Genomic DNA, 15,182 nt, shown 5'->3' with positions numbered 1-15,182 from the left:
ACAATTAACGCGCGATATATTTCGTGCTATTAACGCGTAAGCGGATATTTAATCCGTCTTAGAAATCGTTCCAAATTGGCTGAAAGAAGCTTATTTGCCTTAATTGATTTGTTACTAGAAGCGAAATTTTTTTGTTTTGAACTTTATATTGCGTGTGGGGGATGATTTTCATAGAAAAAAAAATCAAATTTTAGAAAATAAAAATGTTCGTTTTATTTTATTTCATTTAAAGTTTTATGTTGTTTATGTTATTACTGCTCCATAAACCTTAAAGGCAGTCGAAACATTCAGGGCTTCGCCCTGATACGAGCAGTCTTGTTGTTCCGACTTTCGATACGAAAGTAACGGAATATTTGTGCTCGGGGTGGGTTTTTTTTTTCTTCAAACAAATTTCGACTTTACAACTAGCCATTTTTGACGGAATTTTTTTTTATCATTCGAAAGGTATTGTTGTCTTGAGCTCAAATGCGAAAAGATATTTCACTTGTGATCATTTTTTGTAAACTTTCGGGGCTTTAAAGATTGCCATTTTTGGCCAATTTGATACAATTAACGCGCGATATATTTCGCGCTATTAACGCGTAAGCGGAGAGTTAATCCGTCTTAGAAATTGTTCCAAATTGGTTGAAAGAAGCCTATTCGGCATAATTGGTTTGTTACAAGGAGCGAAATTTATCCTTTTGTACTTTATATGGCGTGTGGGGGGATGATTTTCATAAAAAATTTCAAATTTTAGAAAAAAAATTTTTTCATTTTGTTTTATTTCAGTGAATTTTTTTATGTTATTACTGCTCCAAAAACCTTAAAAGGCAGTCGGAACATTCAGGGCTTCGCCCTGATACGAGCAGTCTTGTTGTTCCGACTTTCGATACGAAAGTGACGGAATATTTGTGCTCGGGGTGGGTTTTTTTTTCTTCAGACAAATCTCGACTTTTTAACTAGCCATTTTTGACGGAATTTTTAAATATCATTCGAAAGTTTTTTGTTTCCTGAGCTTGAATTTGAAAAGATATTTCACCTGTGATCATTTTGCGTAAAGTTATGAGGGTTTAAAGATTACCACTTTGGCCATTTTGACCAATTTGGGACAATTAACGCGGGATATAATTCGCGCTATTAACGAAGCTTATTTGCCCTAATTGATTTGTTGCAAGGAACGAAATCTATCTTTTTGTACTTTATATGGCGTGTGGGGGGATGATTTTCATAAAAAATTTCAAATTCAAAAAAAAAATTTCATTTTATTTTATTTCATTTAATTTTTTATGTTTTTACTGCTGCTCCATAAACCTTAAAAGGCAGTCGGAACATTCAGGGCTTCGCCCTGATACGAGCAGTCTTGTTTTATTTCTTGTTAAATTTTAAACATTGCAACTGCATTCCACATTTTGCAATACAAGTCGCAATCACTGTCTGACAGCGCAATGCAATATAGTCGCAATAGAGTGTTTTTCTTTCTCTGTCACATTTATTTGCCCAAGTGCCTGATTGTCTAAACTTCAACTATTTATAGATATTTACTTAGACTTTAATCATACAAAGAGACCTAAGATAGAGATAGCCAAGTCATAGAAGTAGTGTATGTCTAAGTATGGCCCTGAAAGTCAAAGTGAACCCGTTTCTAGTTGTAACTTGAAATCATATAAAAGTTTATACACTTTAACATTCCTGATTCTAACTTAATCGTATATTGTGATATCCTTTCTGCCTTCAATGGTCCTTCGAATTAGAACTGCAAGCAGAGCTAGTTAAGTAAAGGTTAGTAGTACAATCAATCACTTGTATTTGTGATTCCAACAAGCAATGTTCAGTCTGAGAAAAACAGATTCAGTTCTGAAATTGGATATTTAACGCTTGGATAGCAGAGTTTATGGTAGGTAAAGGCATGGTATATATCTATACATGTATATACAACAAAGCAATTTAAGCCCAATGCGCCAGCGAAGTGAGTCTGCGATCAACCCGCGGGCATCTTTTAGACCATTGCGCTTGCTAAACGTTACCCCAACACAACACAAAATACATACCACCGCAACACACTAGAGTTGACAACCCATAGCACAGGTTAAATTGCACTACTTTAAAGCAGCCGATCGCTATTTGCACCAGAGTCTAGAAATTCACCTGGTCAAAAAGCCGAATCATTGATATATATTAGCTCGGGTTCTTGTTGCACATAACAATCATGGTCGGCCGGCCTTTAAATTGAATCACTGACAAAAGCTCTACAGTATTTCATAATTTCTACTAAACTCTTCTTCAAAACTACTAATTTTATCAATGTCTCGTCAAATGAATTAACTTCGATATTTGTATGGTACCTTTGATTTGAAAAAATATTAGCATTTGTTTGCCAGCTTTCGATTTGGTGACAGGGAAACCCAATTTCCCTGTATTGGTCTAGCGACGCGATATTCCTCTATTCACTATAAAAGTGAACGAGTATAGAAATTATTTCATGGCAAGAGAGAGAGAGAGGGAACTGAAATTTTCCATTGAAGTCACAATTTTTCATTCAGTCTGCTACACCAAACAGACAAACGCAACCTGAGAGGTAAGGGAAATTAGTAAAATTTCACCGCACCGAACAAATTTTCACAAACATACCATTTACGCCATTATTTCTGTTTTCAGACCTCGCCGACGCACAAAAAAAGACATATCAACGTCTGTTTTTTTTTATATTATTGAAAAAATATATATTTTAGCCTGGTCTCTTTGAATTGAACAAAATAAAGCAGTTGTCTTCCGCGAGTAGATATTTATACATTATTTTTGGGCGCATTGCCACTTGTAACGTTACTTCTATTGTATTTCAGTCGGGGTTCCTTTTCTACAAAGCAAGGTTGGTTGAGTTTTAAATTATACTTATATTACATATCTTCAGTGCTAGTGTCTTCGTGTTACACTATTTGGTTTTAGTCTATAAAGAAAAGGAAAATAGGTGATATACATTTATATATTTTTTTGTTTTTTAGTTACCATTTAATTTCATATCCGTCAGTCTATTTTTACACTTCAAAATATGTTCTTTTTCTCAAAGCACTAAATTGAATATTACAGTAGCTTTTTTACCACTAAAAAGACACGTTATAAATTTCGTGGTTGAATGAAACGCGCATATTTTTTATGTAACATGACTGAAAAAAATTGATGCAACTGTAAAAAAGAGCCAAAAAATATTTTCTCTATTACAGTTTGTTTGAAAACCGAACAGACGCGGTTTTGCCATTCAATACTTTCATATTTGTCATATAATAGATTCAATTTTGTTAACCATATATACCATATATACCACTAATATATTGAGTTGAATGTGGTTTTACGTTTCAGCAGAAAGCTCAAACGAGTTTTGCTTTATCACTTTTGACTAAACTTATTCTGTTGTCTAGATTTGATGAAACTTCAACATACCATTTGTCACTTACCAACTGAAGCAAAAGCAACGAACGTGCATCATGTTTAAAATCAAACTTACTCTTATTTCTAAGTCCATTACGCAGTTTAAACCGTCATGACTTAAGCTATAAACTATGGCCTCGTGTTAAATTTCCTAGCTTCAAAAACATTTGATAAATTATTTTTGTCTTTGATTGATTTACTCGACCGACAGTTAAACTTGTGGAAATATTGGACTGCGTTCTTAATTTCCCACGTGTAAAATTATAAAAAAACTTTACCGAAGTTCAAGAATTAGTCACTTTAAAAGCGTATAATATACTTTTTGGTTATCCATTCTGAGTTGAAGAATTGAGGGCACTTTTCAATATTTCATTACCATATTTTCCTTCAAAGTTTATTTCGAGTGGGAAACTTTTCCTGTTTTCTCCTATACGTTTGAAGTCAAACTGGAGAAAAATGCCTTCACATGGACATACACACAATTTCATGTCCTGGACAAGTCATCTGAAATGCAAAATATGCAAAACTCTTTACGACGACTATGTCCATAGACCCATGATTTTACTAGAGTGTGGCCATACAATATGCCACATGTGTTCCTCAGCTATGGCCAAAAAGGAGGGCAAAATTATTTGCCCGGACGATAAAACGAACATGGCTCTGAATCGAGTGGCGCCAAATTTAACCCTCCTTCAGATGTTGAAGAGAATATGCACGGGTATGTTGCACCATTAATTGCTATGATTTCTTATCTGGAAGCAAATTAACATCCTCCTCCCCCACCCCAAAAAAACGTTTAGGGGAGGGGGGAGGATGTTAATTTGATTCTGAGTTCAAATTATCAGCCAATCAGAATAGAGGAGTTTACATGCAGCGCTCAGCAAATTTAATTTCAATTAAAAGCTGAGGTGGAGCATCTCGATTCCTTATCTGCTACCACCTTTGAAACCCTGCTAAAGTCGAAGCTTTGAAGCTTGCAAAAGTTGTTTCACCTTGTGAAAAAAAGAATGAGCAGTTTTAAAATCGTTTTAATGAGCAGTTTGAGAATATTTCCCAGTTCTACAAAATCCAGAAAACCAATTTTTTAACAGTAAGTTTTTCTGTAATTCGATTTAGGAAAGCTTACTGGAAAATGAATTTTGATGTGGACAAGCGAACTAAGTATAAAAAAAATGCAGCCTTCCCCTCAAATACTAAAAAACACAGTGTTGGGGACTAGAATTTTATTGCTACTATGCTCGGGGTTTTAATAAGAAAGATACTTAATATGATATATTTTACTGGACCGCTTCGACTTGTCTTTGAGGTACCTGAAGGGGTCTTCGGCTCTTTTCCAGTTCCCCCCCCCTTTCATAATGCCGAGTTTTATGTTTGTTTTACGTGTTATTACGGCTAAACGCCTGATGTTACTCTGTAAAGTATGAAGAACAAATCTGTTCAGAATTGTCGATTCGTTCACCACGCCAATTTTCATTGCATTATGACAACGTTAAATAGACTTTTCAAAATTGAATTTGAAAGGGGGGAACTGGAAAAGAGCCGGGTCTTCTATCGTCCATCCCCCAGATGCCGTTTTTGACTCTTTTCCACACCCCCATCTCCCCCCACATTTCAAGTTTCCATTTTCCCAGTTGTCTTATGTGTTGTTATGACTCAATGAGTAATGTTACGATGTCAGGTATGAAAAAAAAATGTGTTCACAACAAAAAATGGAAAAAGCGATAATTTTTCTTGACAATTGGATCAAGTGGACAGAAGTTAAACGTGGGAAAACGGTAAAAATCTTACGTTCGTAACATCTAGTTTCTTAATTTTCTAGCCATATACTACACTAGTGTACAAAATTAAACGCAAGTTCAGGTTTTCGTTCCAATTTTTGAAGAAAACGAAATATTTTTGCTGGGTGTGATTTTTTTATTCAGTCAGTTTTCAAGCCGCATTGAAGATATTGACTCCATGAAATCAAATTTTAAAAAATATATTTTGCCTCCGATCATTTTTTGCAAACTTTTGAGAGTTTGAAAATTGCCAATTTGGGGCTCTTTTCCAGTTTCCTCCCCCCCTTCAAATTTAATTTTGAAAAGCTTATTTAACGTTGTCATAATGCAATGAAATTTGGCGTGGTGAACAAATCGACAACTGTGAACAGATTTGTTCTTCATACTTTACAGCATAACATCACGCATTTAGCGGTAATAACACGTAAATCAAACATAAAACTCGGTGGAAACTGGAAAAGAGCCCAATTTGGCTATGCTCTGGACTAATTTATGCGCATTTTAAAGACTTTATCCATAACATTGAAAGCGTAACGCAAAATATTTAGGCGTGGCGAATTATCCCGCACAATAAAAAGGTTCCAAATGGGATTGACGCTAGCTAGTCGGTCGTATTAATTTCGTAAGACTCAAATTTTTACACTTGATCTTTGATATTGTCCAAAATTTAGTTATTCAATATTTTCTTTTCCAATAATCAGGGGCGGATCTAGGATTTTTTCGAGGGGGGGCAGATTTTCAAAAAATTTTCGAAAATTTTGACGACTTTTTTTTTAGGTCGACCAAATTGATTTTCCGAGCTCTTCTAAACCACTAAAAAAACCTTGTTTTGGCCAAATTTTCTGCGCCGCAGGCAAATTTTTGAAACAACAGGTCAAAAAAGCCGTTTTTAGGCACTTTTTGAAAAATTTTGACAAAAATATTGCGGTGACCCTTTGGGTCGGCAGGGGGTCGAATCCCTGAGGAGCGGCGTACGCCCCCCCTAAATCCGCCCTGCCAATAATTATTCGATATGGATTAAGGGGTAGTCGGATCATTCAAGGCTTTGCCTAAATATAGATATTTTTTTCTCCCTAAAATGTCTCTTTTCAAGGTCCATTTTTGACAACAGTTCCTTCGAATTTGAGTAAAGTTTTGTACATAAACCAAGAACAAATCATCTAAACTACCCTCTTTGAAACTATCGAGATATTCTGAAAAAGCCAGGGGCTCTTTTTCTTTTCCACCCACCTGCAATTTTTGTTCCGACTTTCGATACGAAAGAAACGGAATATTTGTGCTCGGGGTGGGTTTTTTTTCTTCAGACAATTTTCGACTTTTTAACTAGCCATTTTTGACGGAATTTTTTTATATCAATCAAAAGGTATTGTTGTCTTGAGCTTAATTTTGAAAAGATATTTCACCTGTGATCATTTTTCGTAAAGTTATGAGGGTTTAAAGATTGCCATTTTGGCCATTTTGACCAATTTGGGACAATTAACGCGCGATATAATTCGCGCTATTCACGCGTAAGCCGAGATTATAAATTGTTCCAAATTGGTTGAACGAAACTTATTTGCCATAATTGATTTGTTACAAGGAACGAAATCTATCTTTTTGTACTTTAAGTGGCGTGTGGGGTGATGATTTTCATAAAAAATTTCAAATTTTAGAAAAAAAAGTTTTCATTTTATTTTATTTCATTTAATTTTTTTATGTTATTACTGCTGCTCCATAAACCTTAAACAACAGTCGGAACATTCAGGGCTTCGCCCTGATACGAGCAGTCTTGTTTATATTTGAAGTTCCTGTTTATTTGTCCGATTGTCATGAAAATTGACATGCAGACTAATTAGGCCTTGACAAACATTTTTGATCTCCATAATTAACCTTGTAAAACCACTCGTTAGACCAAAAAAATTTTTTTGAGTGAGGTGGGGGGGAAGGAAAAAGAACCAAGCCAGGTTTTTTTCCGCGTGAACAACTAAGAAACTGCCGAGTTCAACAAAAATTTCACATTTTTCTCGCCGCGAATTTTCTAACGACGAATGAACAGCTATTTTACTCCGCTCATTGAAGAATGTTCACTATGAGGCAAAGTTTAGCGGAGATGATTTTCTCCTAGTCTACATGGACAGTTTACCTAAATTCGATGTAAATGTTGTCCAAAATGGACCTTGAAAACAGGCATTATAGAGAGTAAAATGCCGAGCTTGCGCTTAATTTTGTCCACTAGTGTAATTTACTAGTTGTTCAAAAAATTGATAACAAGCTCTGTCTGGGTTTTCTTTTTTCAAGTTGAAATGATAGACGCGAGAATTTTAAAACGCACTTGAAGCATTTTAATCCGCCCCTTATATTTAAATTTGGACTCGTTTCCAGTTGCCCACTTCCCTCGGAAAATTAAGATGTACAAAAATTGTTCTCACGGCATTTTGCATGAAAGAAAGTTTGTAAAAGTTTGTTCACATGTTCACACTGACACATTTTGATGCAGTTTATAACAAGAAAAGAAATGTTATAGGTGTTCATATAATGAATTTCAGAAAAAAAAATCAAAAGAGTGAAGTAGAAAAAAGTAAAATTTGAATAAAAATTCATCGTCCAACTACAAAAACTAGAGTGTTTTTTCGTTCATTCTTTCACTTTGGTTATGAACTGTCAAAAATGTTGGTTTTTTTTTCTCGACCCTTAAAAACATTGGTGAAATATTGATTCGGGTTTTTTTCCGCCTCTCTCCCTCGCTTACCAAGTTTGTTTTATTAACACTATAATTATGCATGCAGTTTAACCGCATGATTTTTTGCTCGGTACTATGAATAAAGCATATTTTGGTCACCGTTCAAGTTTCATCAAATTGCGTCAATGCAAACTTTAAAAATTTTCAAATTTCTTAAAATCTGTCTGAAAATGTAAGAGGGAAGTAGAAAAAACCTCGTTTTACAATCCAAATCACGATTTCAAAAGCATTAATTTGATGCCTCAACCATACGAGCTCTCTCTTTGAGGTAACAAAATTGTTTAAAAACAGTACACCATAGTTTTTTCTCACTCTTAGAGTGGTCGTGCAAAAACATGCTTGGTCGCACCAAGAAAGTCCACAGTATTTTCTTTGGTCAGTTATTGTTCCGACTTTCGATACGAAAGTAACGGAATATTTGTGCTCAGTGTGGGTTTTTTTTTTGCTTCAGACAAATTTCGACTTTTTAACTAGCCGTTTTTGACGAAGTTTTTTATTTCATTCGAAAAATATTGTTGTCCTAAGCTCAAATTTGAAAAGATATTTTACCTGTGATCATTTTTCGTAAAGTTATGGGGGTTTAAAGATTGCCATTTTGGCCAATTTGGGACAATTAACGCGCGATATATTTCGCGCTATTAACGCGTAAGCGGAGATTTAATCCGTCTTATAAATCGTTCCAAATTGGTTGAACGAAGCTTTTTGTTCCGACTTTTGATACGAAAGTAACGGAATATTTGTGCTCGGGGTGGGTTTTTTTTTCTTCAGACAAATTTCGACTTTTTAACTAGCCATCTTTGACTGAATTTCTTTATATCATTTGAAAGGTATTGTTGTCCTGAGCTCAAATTTGAAAAGATATTTCACCTGTGATCATTTTTCGTAAAGTTATGGGGGTTTAAAGATTGCCATTTTGGCCAATTTGGGACAATTAACGCGCGATATATTTCGCGCTATTAACGCGTAAGCGGAGAGTTAATCCGTCTTAAAATCGTTCCAATTTGGTTGAAAGAAGCTTTTTTGCCATAATTGATTTGTTACAAGGAACGAAAGGTATTGTTATAAGGGTTATAAGATTTGTTACAAGGGAAATTCGAAAAGTATTCTTGTCCTGGGCTCAATATTGAAAATATATTTCACGTATGATCATTTTTCGTAAAGTTATGGGGTTTTAAAGATTGCCATTTGGGACAATTAACGCGCAATATATTTGTTACAATACTTGTAACACTTGTTTGCCATAATTGATTTGTTACAAGTAGCGAAATTTATCTTTTTCGCTACTTGTTAATCCGCCATAGAAATCGTTCCAAATTGGTTTAAAGACACTTGTTTGCCATAATTGATTTGTTACAAGTAGCGAAATTTATCTTTTTGTACATTATATGGCGTGTGGGGGGATGGTTTTCATAAAAAATTCAAATTTTACAAAAAAAAAATTCATTTTGTTTTATTACTTTTAATTTGTTAATCTTATTACTGCGCCATAAACCTTAATAGGCAGTCGTAACAATCAGGGCTTCGCCCTGATACGAGCAGTCTTGTTTGCCATATATGATTTGTTACACGGAACGAAATCTATCTTTTTGTACTTTATATGGCGTGTGGGGTGATGATTTTCATAAAAAATTTCAAATTTTAGAAGAAAAAAAATTTCATTTTGTTTTTTTTTTCATTTTTTTTATTACTGCTGCTCCATAAACCTTAAAAGGCAGTCGGAACCTTCAGGGCTTTGCCCTGATACGAGCAGTCTTGTTTGTTTTTATTTTTAATGTGACTCTTTTGCAGTCGTTTCCTACTTACTCGTTATATTACAAAAAAGAACTTTTTCCACTCCGCCGAAACTATTTTTACTCTGTCACAATCAATTCAACTTGGCATGGTGAAAAAATGACGGATCTTCTTAACAATCTCAACCCCCGTTCAATAAAGGGGGGGATTCTTTAGTAGATACAATAGGGAGGGGGGGAGATTGTTAAGTAGATCCAAAATAACAATTGTGAACAGATTGTACAATAGTTAATTTCATGCCTTACATCGTTTAGCTTACACGCCTTCATCGTTTAGCCTTACACGTTTAGCGATAATTACACGTAAAACAACTGTAGAAACTAAAATTTTAACAGGTGGGGGAAATGGAAAAGAGCCCAGAGTAGAATTGTTTAAAAACTGTTCGTACGGCAAATGTCATGTCAAGAAAGTTGCCTTTTTACACCCCCACGTTTCGAATTTTCTAATTTCATACTTGATTAACGTGTTGAATTGGTGTTATATGCGTGTTATATGCGTTGTCTTACGATGTACATTTTGAGGCAAAAGTGTGTTCACCTTAATTTTTTGTTCACCATACAAATTTATATTGAGTTATGAAATGGTTGAACGCAAGCGGAGGGCAATCTGATAGTTCATGGCTAATTTTTAAAACCTAAATAGTAAATTTTGTGGTACTTTTGGTCGCTCTTTTGCAACAGGGACTGAAATAACTGTTTAATGGCATGTGTTTGACATTTGAATACTATTGAATCAGGTTTTTGTAGTTTTTTTATATATTTGTTTTATAATATTTGTTGCAGTAAGTTAATGAAAATTTTTGTTCCGAATTTTTTTAAATCAATTTTTTTTGCGAAAGTTTTTCCTTCCTAGTTTGTAACATACTAAGTTACAGGATATGGTCATACTCATAGGATATGGTCAGTGTAAAATGTTTATCTGCACGCTGTGCGTTGCAATTAAATGCGCGCTGGTGTGGCATCTCCAAGATTTAGACTTTTAGTTGTTACAGGTTTTTCAGTGTCGAGAGAAAGTATTTCGCAAGAATTTCGGGCTCTTTTTCGAGAGAAAGTATTTCGCAAGTCAGTGTCGAGAGAAAGTATTTCGCAAGTCAGTGTCGAGAGAAAGTATTTCGCAAGAATTTCGGGCTCTTTTTCGAGAGAAAGTATTTCGCAAGTCAGTGTCGAGAGAAAGTATTTCGCAAGAATTTCGGGCTCTTTTTCGAGAGAAAGTATTTCGCAAGTCAGTGTCGAGAGAAAGTATTTCGCAAGTCAGTGTCGAGAGAAAGTATTTCGCAAGAATTTCGGGCTCTTTTTCTTTTTCGGGCTCTAAAAACTTGAGGCTCGTGTGAGGTGGGGGGGGGGGGGGGGCAAAAAAACCGAACTTCTTATCAGGTTGAGTTACGGCGAGGGTTAGAAAGAGAGTGAAAAGTCCCAAAGATTTTTAAAAATTAAAAACACTTTCTAATCTTGTCCAGTTTTCCACAGTTATAAACTGAAGTCGAATGAAAATTGCTAAATGGCATTGTCCATTGAAAACTAATCTGGAAAATTTTGCTTGAAAATATTCAGGATGTTCTGTGATATGCCAAGAACTTGATATTGGCTTTGTTTTCAACTGCGCAGTAAGCGGTTATCCGTAAAGAGTCGAACAGCTTGTTTTTTTACTGCTGCGTTCGTCAACTAACAAAAAACTTGGAAATTTTTGATAGTATCTTAATGAAGTAAGTGTTTTCATTATGTGTGTAGTGAGGGTTTCATTCAGCTATCTGTCCACAATGGAAAAAAATAGTTTCACTTTTTTGTCGGCTTTTTTAGGTCGGCCAAATTTTGTCGACTCTTTTTAGGTCGGCCAAGTTGATTTTCCGAGCTCTCTCATAGCACCGAAAAGACCCTGTTTTAGCCAAATTTTTCTGCATCGCAGGCAAAAGTCTGTAAGAGCAGGCAAAAAAAATCTTATAAGGCACTTTTTTGAACATTTTGACCAAAGAGTCGCGTTTTTTTTGGCGATTGATTAGTTTTTCCCCCTCTAAATTAGTATATACTACAAAATTATTTTTGGCTGGAAATGACTACAATAAATTTTGAAAACTTAATCATAAAAACAACAAGACTGCTCGTATCCGGGCGAAGCCCTGAATGTTCCGACTGCCTTTTAAGGTCTATGGAGCAGTAGTAACATAAAAAAATCAAGCGTAATAAAACTATATTTTTGTAAATTTGAGATGTTTTGTGAAAACCATCCCCCCACACGCCATATGAAGTACGAAGGGATAACTTTACTTCTAGTAACAAATCAATTATTGCAAATAAGTTTCCTTTAACCGATTTGGGACGCTTTCTAAGACGGATGAAGTCTCCGCTTACGCGTTATATGCTCGCGCGTTCTTCGTCCCAAATTGTCCAAAATGGCAATCTTTAAATCACCATAACTTTAGGGAAAATGAGCACAGGTGAAATATTTTTTCAAATTTAAGCTGAAGGCAAAACTACCTTTTGAATGATAAAAAAAATTAAGTCAAAAATGGCTAGTTAAAAAGTCGAAATTTGTCTGAAGAAAAAAACCACCCCGGGCTCAAATATTTTGTTACTTTGGTTACGAAAGTCGAAACAAAAACAACACATTTCATAAAATAGCATCAACATCTTTCCTGTAACTTCATTTGTTTTAATCGACCGGTAGCTTTTGTACTACTTGTTCAGCTACCAACTATTCCTTTTTTGACTTTTTCCCATTTCCCCCATGTTCGAATTTCAGTTTTGAACAAGAGTGCTCGTATATCAGGCCAAAGCCCGGAATGTTCCGACTGTCCCTTAAGACATATAGTGTAATTTTTGGGAAAAAATATTGAAAACCTATAAATTTTGAACAAAATCAAAGTGTGAAATTAATAAGATCAATTACCTAGCCTCAACTCAATTTGAAACAATTTTGTTGTGCGGGATGATTCGCCACGCATAAATAATTTGCGTTAGGGTCTCAGCATTATGAATTAAATCTTCAAAGCGCACATAATTTATTTCAGAACATGGCCAATTTGGCAACTTTCACACCCCCACAACTTAACAAAAAATAATATGAGGTAAAATGTCTTTTTAAATTTGAACTCAGAATGTCAGTATGGGTTAAGAAAAATTTTTGTGGAAAACTATTTCAATCGGCGAAAATTGACTGAATAAAAACCCTCGAAAATCGAAATAAAAAAATTTACCTAATTGATGTAATTTTTCTTCGAAAGTCGGAACAAAAAATAATTTTACATTGTCATAACGTAATGAAATTTTGCATGGCGATCAAACTAAGTTTTGTGAACAAATTTGTTCTCCTTACTTTACACATCGTAACATGGCGCATTCAGCCATGATACCACATTAGAAAAATGCAAAATTTGAAATGTGGGTGGAAAGTGGAAAAAGAGCCCATTTATGTTTTGTTCATAGTGTGTGAGCGAATCTTCGGAGAGGAGTTGAAGGAAGAAGAAACGGAAAAGAAGTACTTCTGCAACAAGTGTCTGGACCTCCTCAACAAGCGCAAAGACGAAGTCAAGAGGAATATCTGGGCCAAAATTGCCGTCATCCAGAAGAAAAACTCAGAGGCTGTCGAAGCTATTCAAGTAATTAAGCAACAAAAGAACACAATTTTTTAAACGAAAAATACCATCACCTATAAGACCACCTCTGCTTGTTTTGCACCCAGTTTATTCGCAAAAACTAGCATGTTGACTAATTATCTAAATAAATCGTAATTAGCTGGTAGCTGAATTTTCGACCTTAGTTATAATTCTTCAGATTCAAATAATTAAAAATCTACAAAAAAATTATCTGCACCAATTTTTCAAGAGTTTTTTTGTTAGTTGGAATGTCTTATTGAAGAATGAGCAAGCTGCGATTTTTAAAAACGGTTGAAGAATGTTTTTTCCTTCCCCGCCCTACATAAACCTCAATTTTATGCTCTAACTTGTGGTTTTACAAGGTCGGATATGCAGAGCTAATATGTCTGGTTTAATATGGTAATCTGTCTGCATGTCAACGTCAACCTTCGTCTCAAGCGGGAAACGTGAATAAATGTTGCACTAGTGAAAAATCACTAATGGGAAAAGAAGAAGCCCAATTTGAAATTTATTAAATATTAAAGGCTTTTTTTCTTTTCTTCTACTGGAAATTTTTAAAAGTAAAATTTTTGTTCACGTTGTCCGATTGCTATGAAGATTTACTGACAGAAATTCTGACTAATTCGACCATGACAAACAAATTTTGGTCTTCATACTTGAACTTTAAAAACCCTCGTTGCACCACAAAATTGTTGCTACTATCAAGGTAAATGGGGGGGGGGGGGGGGGAGGTTGAGGGAGAGAGGAGGAAAAAAGGGCTGTATTGTTGAATGTTCTAGACCTTGGTGCTGATGCTGGAAAACCTGAAGAAGGAATACCTGGTGCACGAAAAACAACGGATAGAGAAGTGTGAGTTCCTACGAAGCATGTTGGAAAACGAGAAAGATTTAGAAGAAGACGAGATCAAAGAGTTCATGGAAGACGTGGAAAAAATGAACAAGGAGCGAGAAAAGAGAAAAATAGACCTGAAAGCCATTGAGCACATTAAAATGCTAATGGACGAGTTATTTACTAAAAAAGACACACAAAGTTTCCTGAATTTCATTCAGCTACACTCCAAATCTCTAGAAGCGACGGCCGTAGACAACAACCCGGCGGCACTCAACGGCAACAACGGGACGACAAACGGAACGATGAGTCATAATACTGCCCCCACCCACCCTAATCAGCAAAACATGTATGGTGGGTCATATTACAATCCTCAACAACACGGTGCTCAGTGTAACCCCCACCAACCTCCCCGCCCCCAAGAAAACAACATGTATATGTCATGTCAACAGCCGAACCAAATGGGGGCAGCCCCCACCCCTAATAACCTGACTGCTGCGCAGTTGCAGCAACAGCACGAAGCACAAGTGCGCAAGATTCTGAGATCTGGTTGTCCCAGTAGCAAAAACCGAGCGAACGGGGGCAAGCCAACAATCTGTTCCTGTAATGGTGTACACCACTAAATCAATAGTAAATAAATATTCTTCAATAGTAATATCCAAAATAATATTTTGAGGGCCAATTTTATTTCAAAACACTTCGAAATAAATAGTGATTACAATTTTGCTGGAGAAACCTTAATTTTTAGCTTTGAAAAATTTCGATGTTTTTGAAATTAAATTGCACTGAAGTCCAAAACAAATCTTGGCAGTTTCAGCTGGTTTTATCTTGTACTTATTTCTAGGAAGTGAAACAAATTTTAAATTTTATTATTCAATTAGTTTTTCAAAAGCAAAAACTGCCAAAGATCTTAAAATGATTGATGAGCTTTGAACTGCATTTTAAAAACTAGAAGCGGAAATGGATGAGAAAAATAAATGTGAAAGCGGCTCAAAATTCACTTGTTTTTGAGAATTGATTTTTGAACTTCAGTTATTTGACTTCCTGGGTTCATAAATGAACAGTTTCCTCATAC

General features: G+C 35.3%; 1 protein-coding gene across 2 annotated transcripts; it reads left to right on the top strand.

Annotated features, from left to right (window-relative positions):
* Positions 1 to 1,636: 1,636 nt before the first annotated feature.
* On the top strand, positions 1,637 to 14,937 carry LOC134846279 (uncharacterized). Of its 2 annotated transcripts, XM_063863564.1 has the most exons (6): positions 1,807 to 1,873; positions 2,358 to 2,554; positions 2,820 to 2,845; positions 3,393 to 4,120; positions 13,110 to 13,282; positions 14,059 to 14,937. In XM_063863564.1, the coding sequence occupies exons 4-6, from the start codon at positions 3,859 to 3,861 to the stop codon at positions 14,728 to 14,730; spliced, it is 1,107 nt and encodes a 368-aa protein (XP_063719634.1). In that variant the 5' UTR covers positions 1,807 to 1,873; positions 2,358 to 2,554; positions 2,820 to 2,845; positions 3,393 to 3,858; the 3' UTR covers positions 14,731 to 14,937. The 2 variants fall into 2 exon arrangements, with proteins under 2 accessions (XP_063719635.1, XP_063719634.1); XM_063863565.1 differs by lacking the exons at positions 1,807 to 1,873; positions 2,358 to 2,554; positions 2,820 to 2,845 and adding an exon at positions 1,637 to 1,758.
* Positions 14,938 to 15,182: the final 245 nt, after the last annotated feature.

The sequence above is a fragment of the Symsagittifera roscoffensis genome, chromosome 5 (assembly GCF_963678635.1).
Source record: "Symsagittifera roscoffensis chromosome 5, txSymRosc1.1, whole genome shotgun sequence".
NCBI classification, from domain to species: Eukaryota; Metazoa; Xenacoelomorpha; order Acoela; family Convolutidae; genus Symsagittifera; species Symsagittifera roscoffensis.
This window is presented reverse-complemented; position numbering and strand designations above follow the sequence as displayed.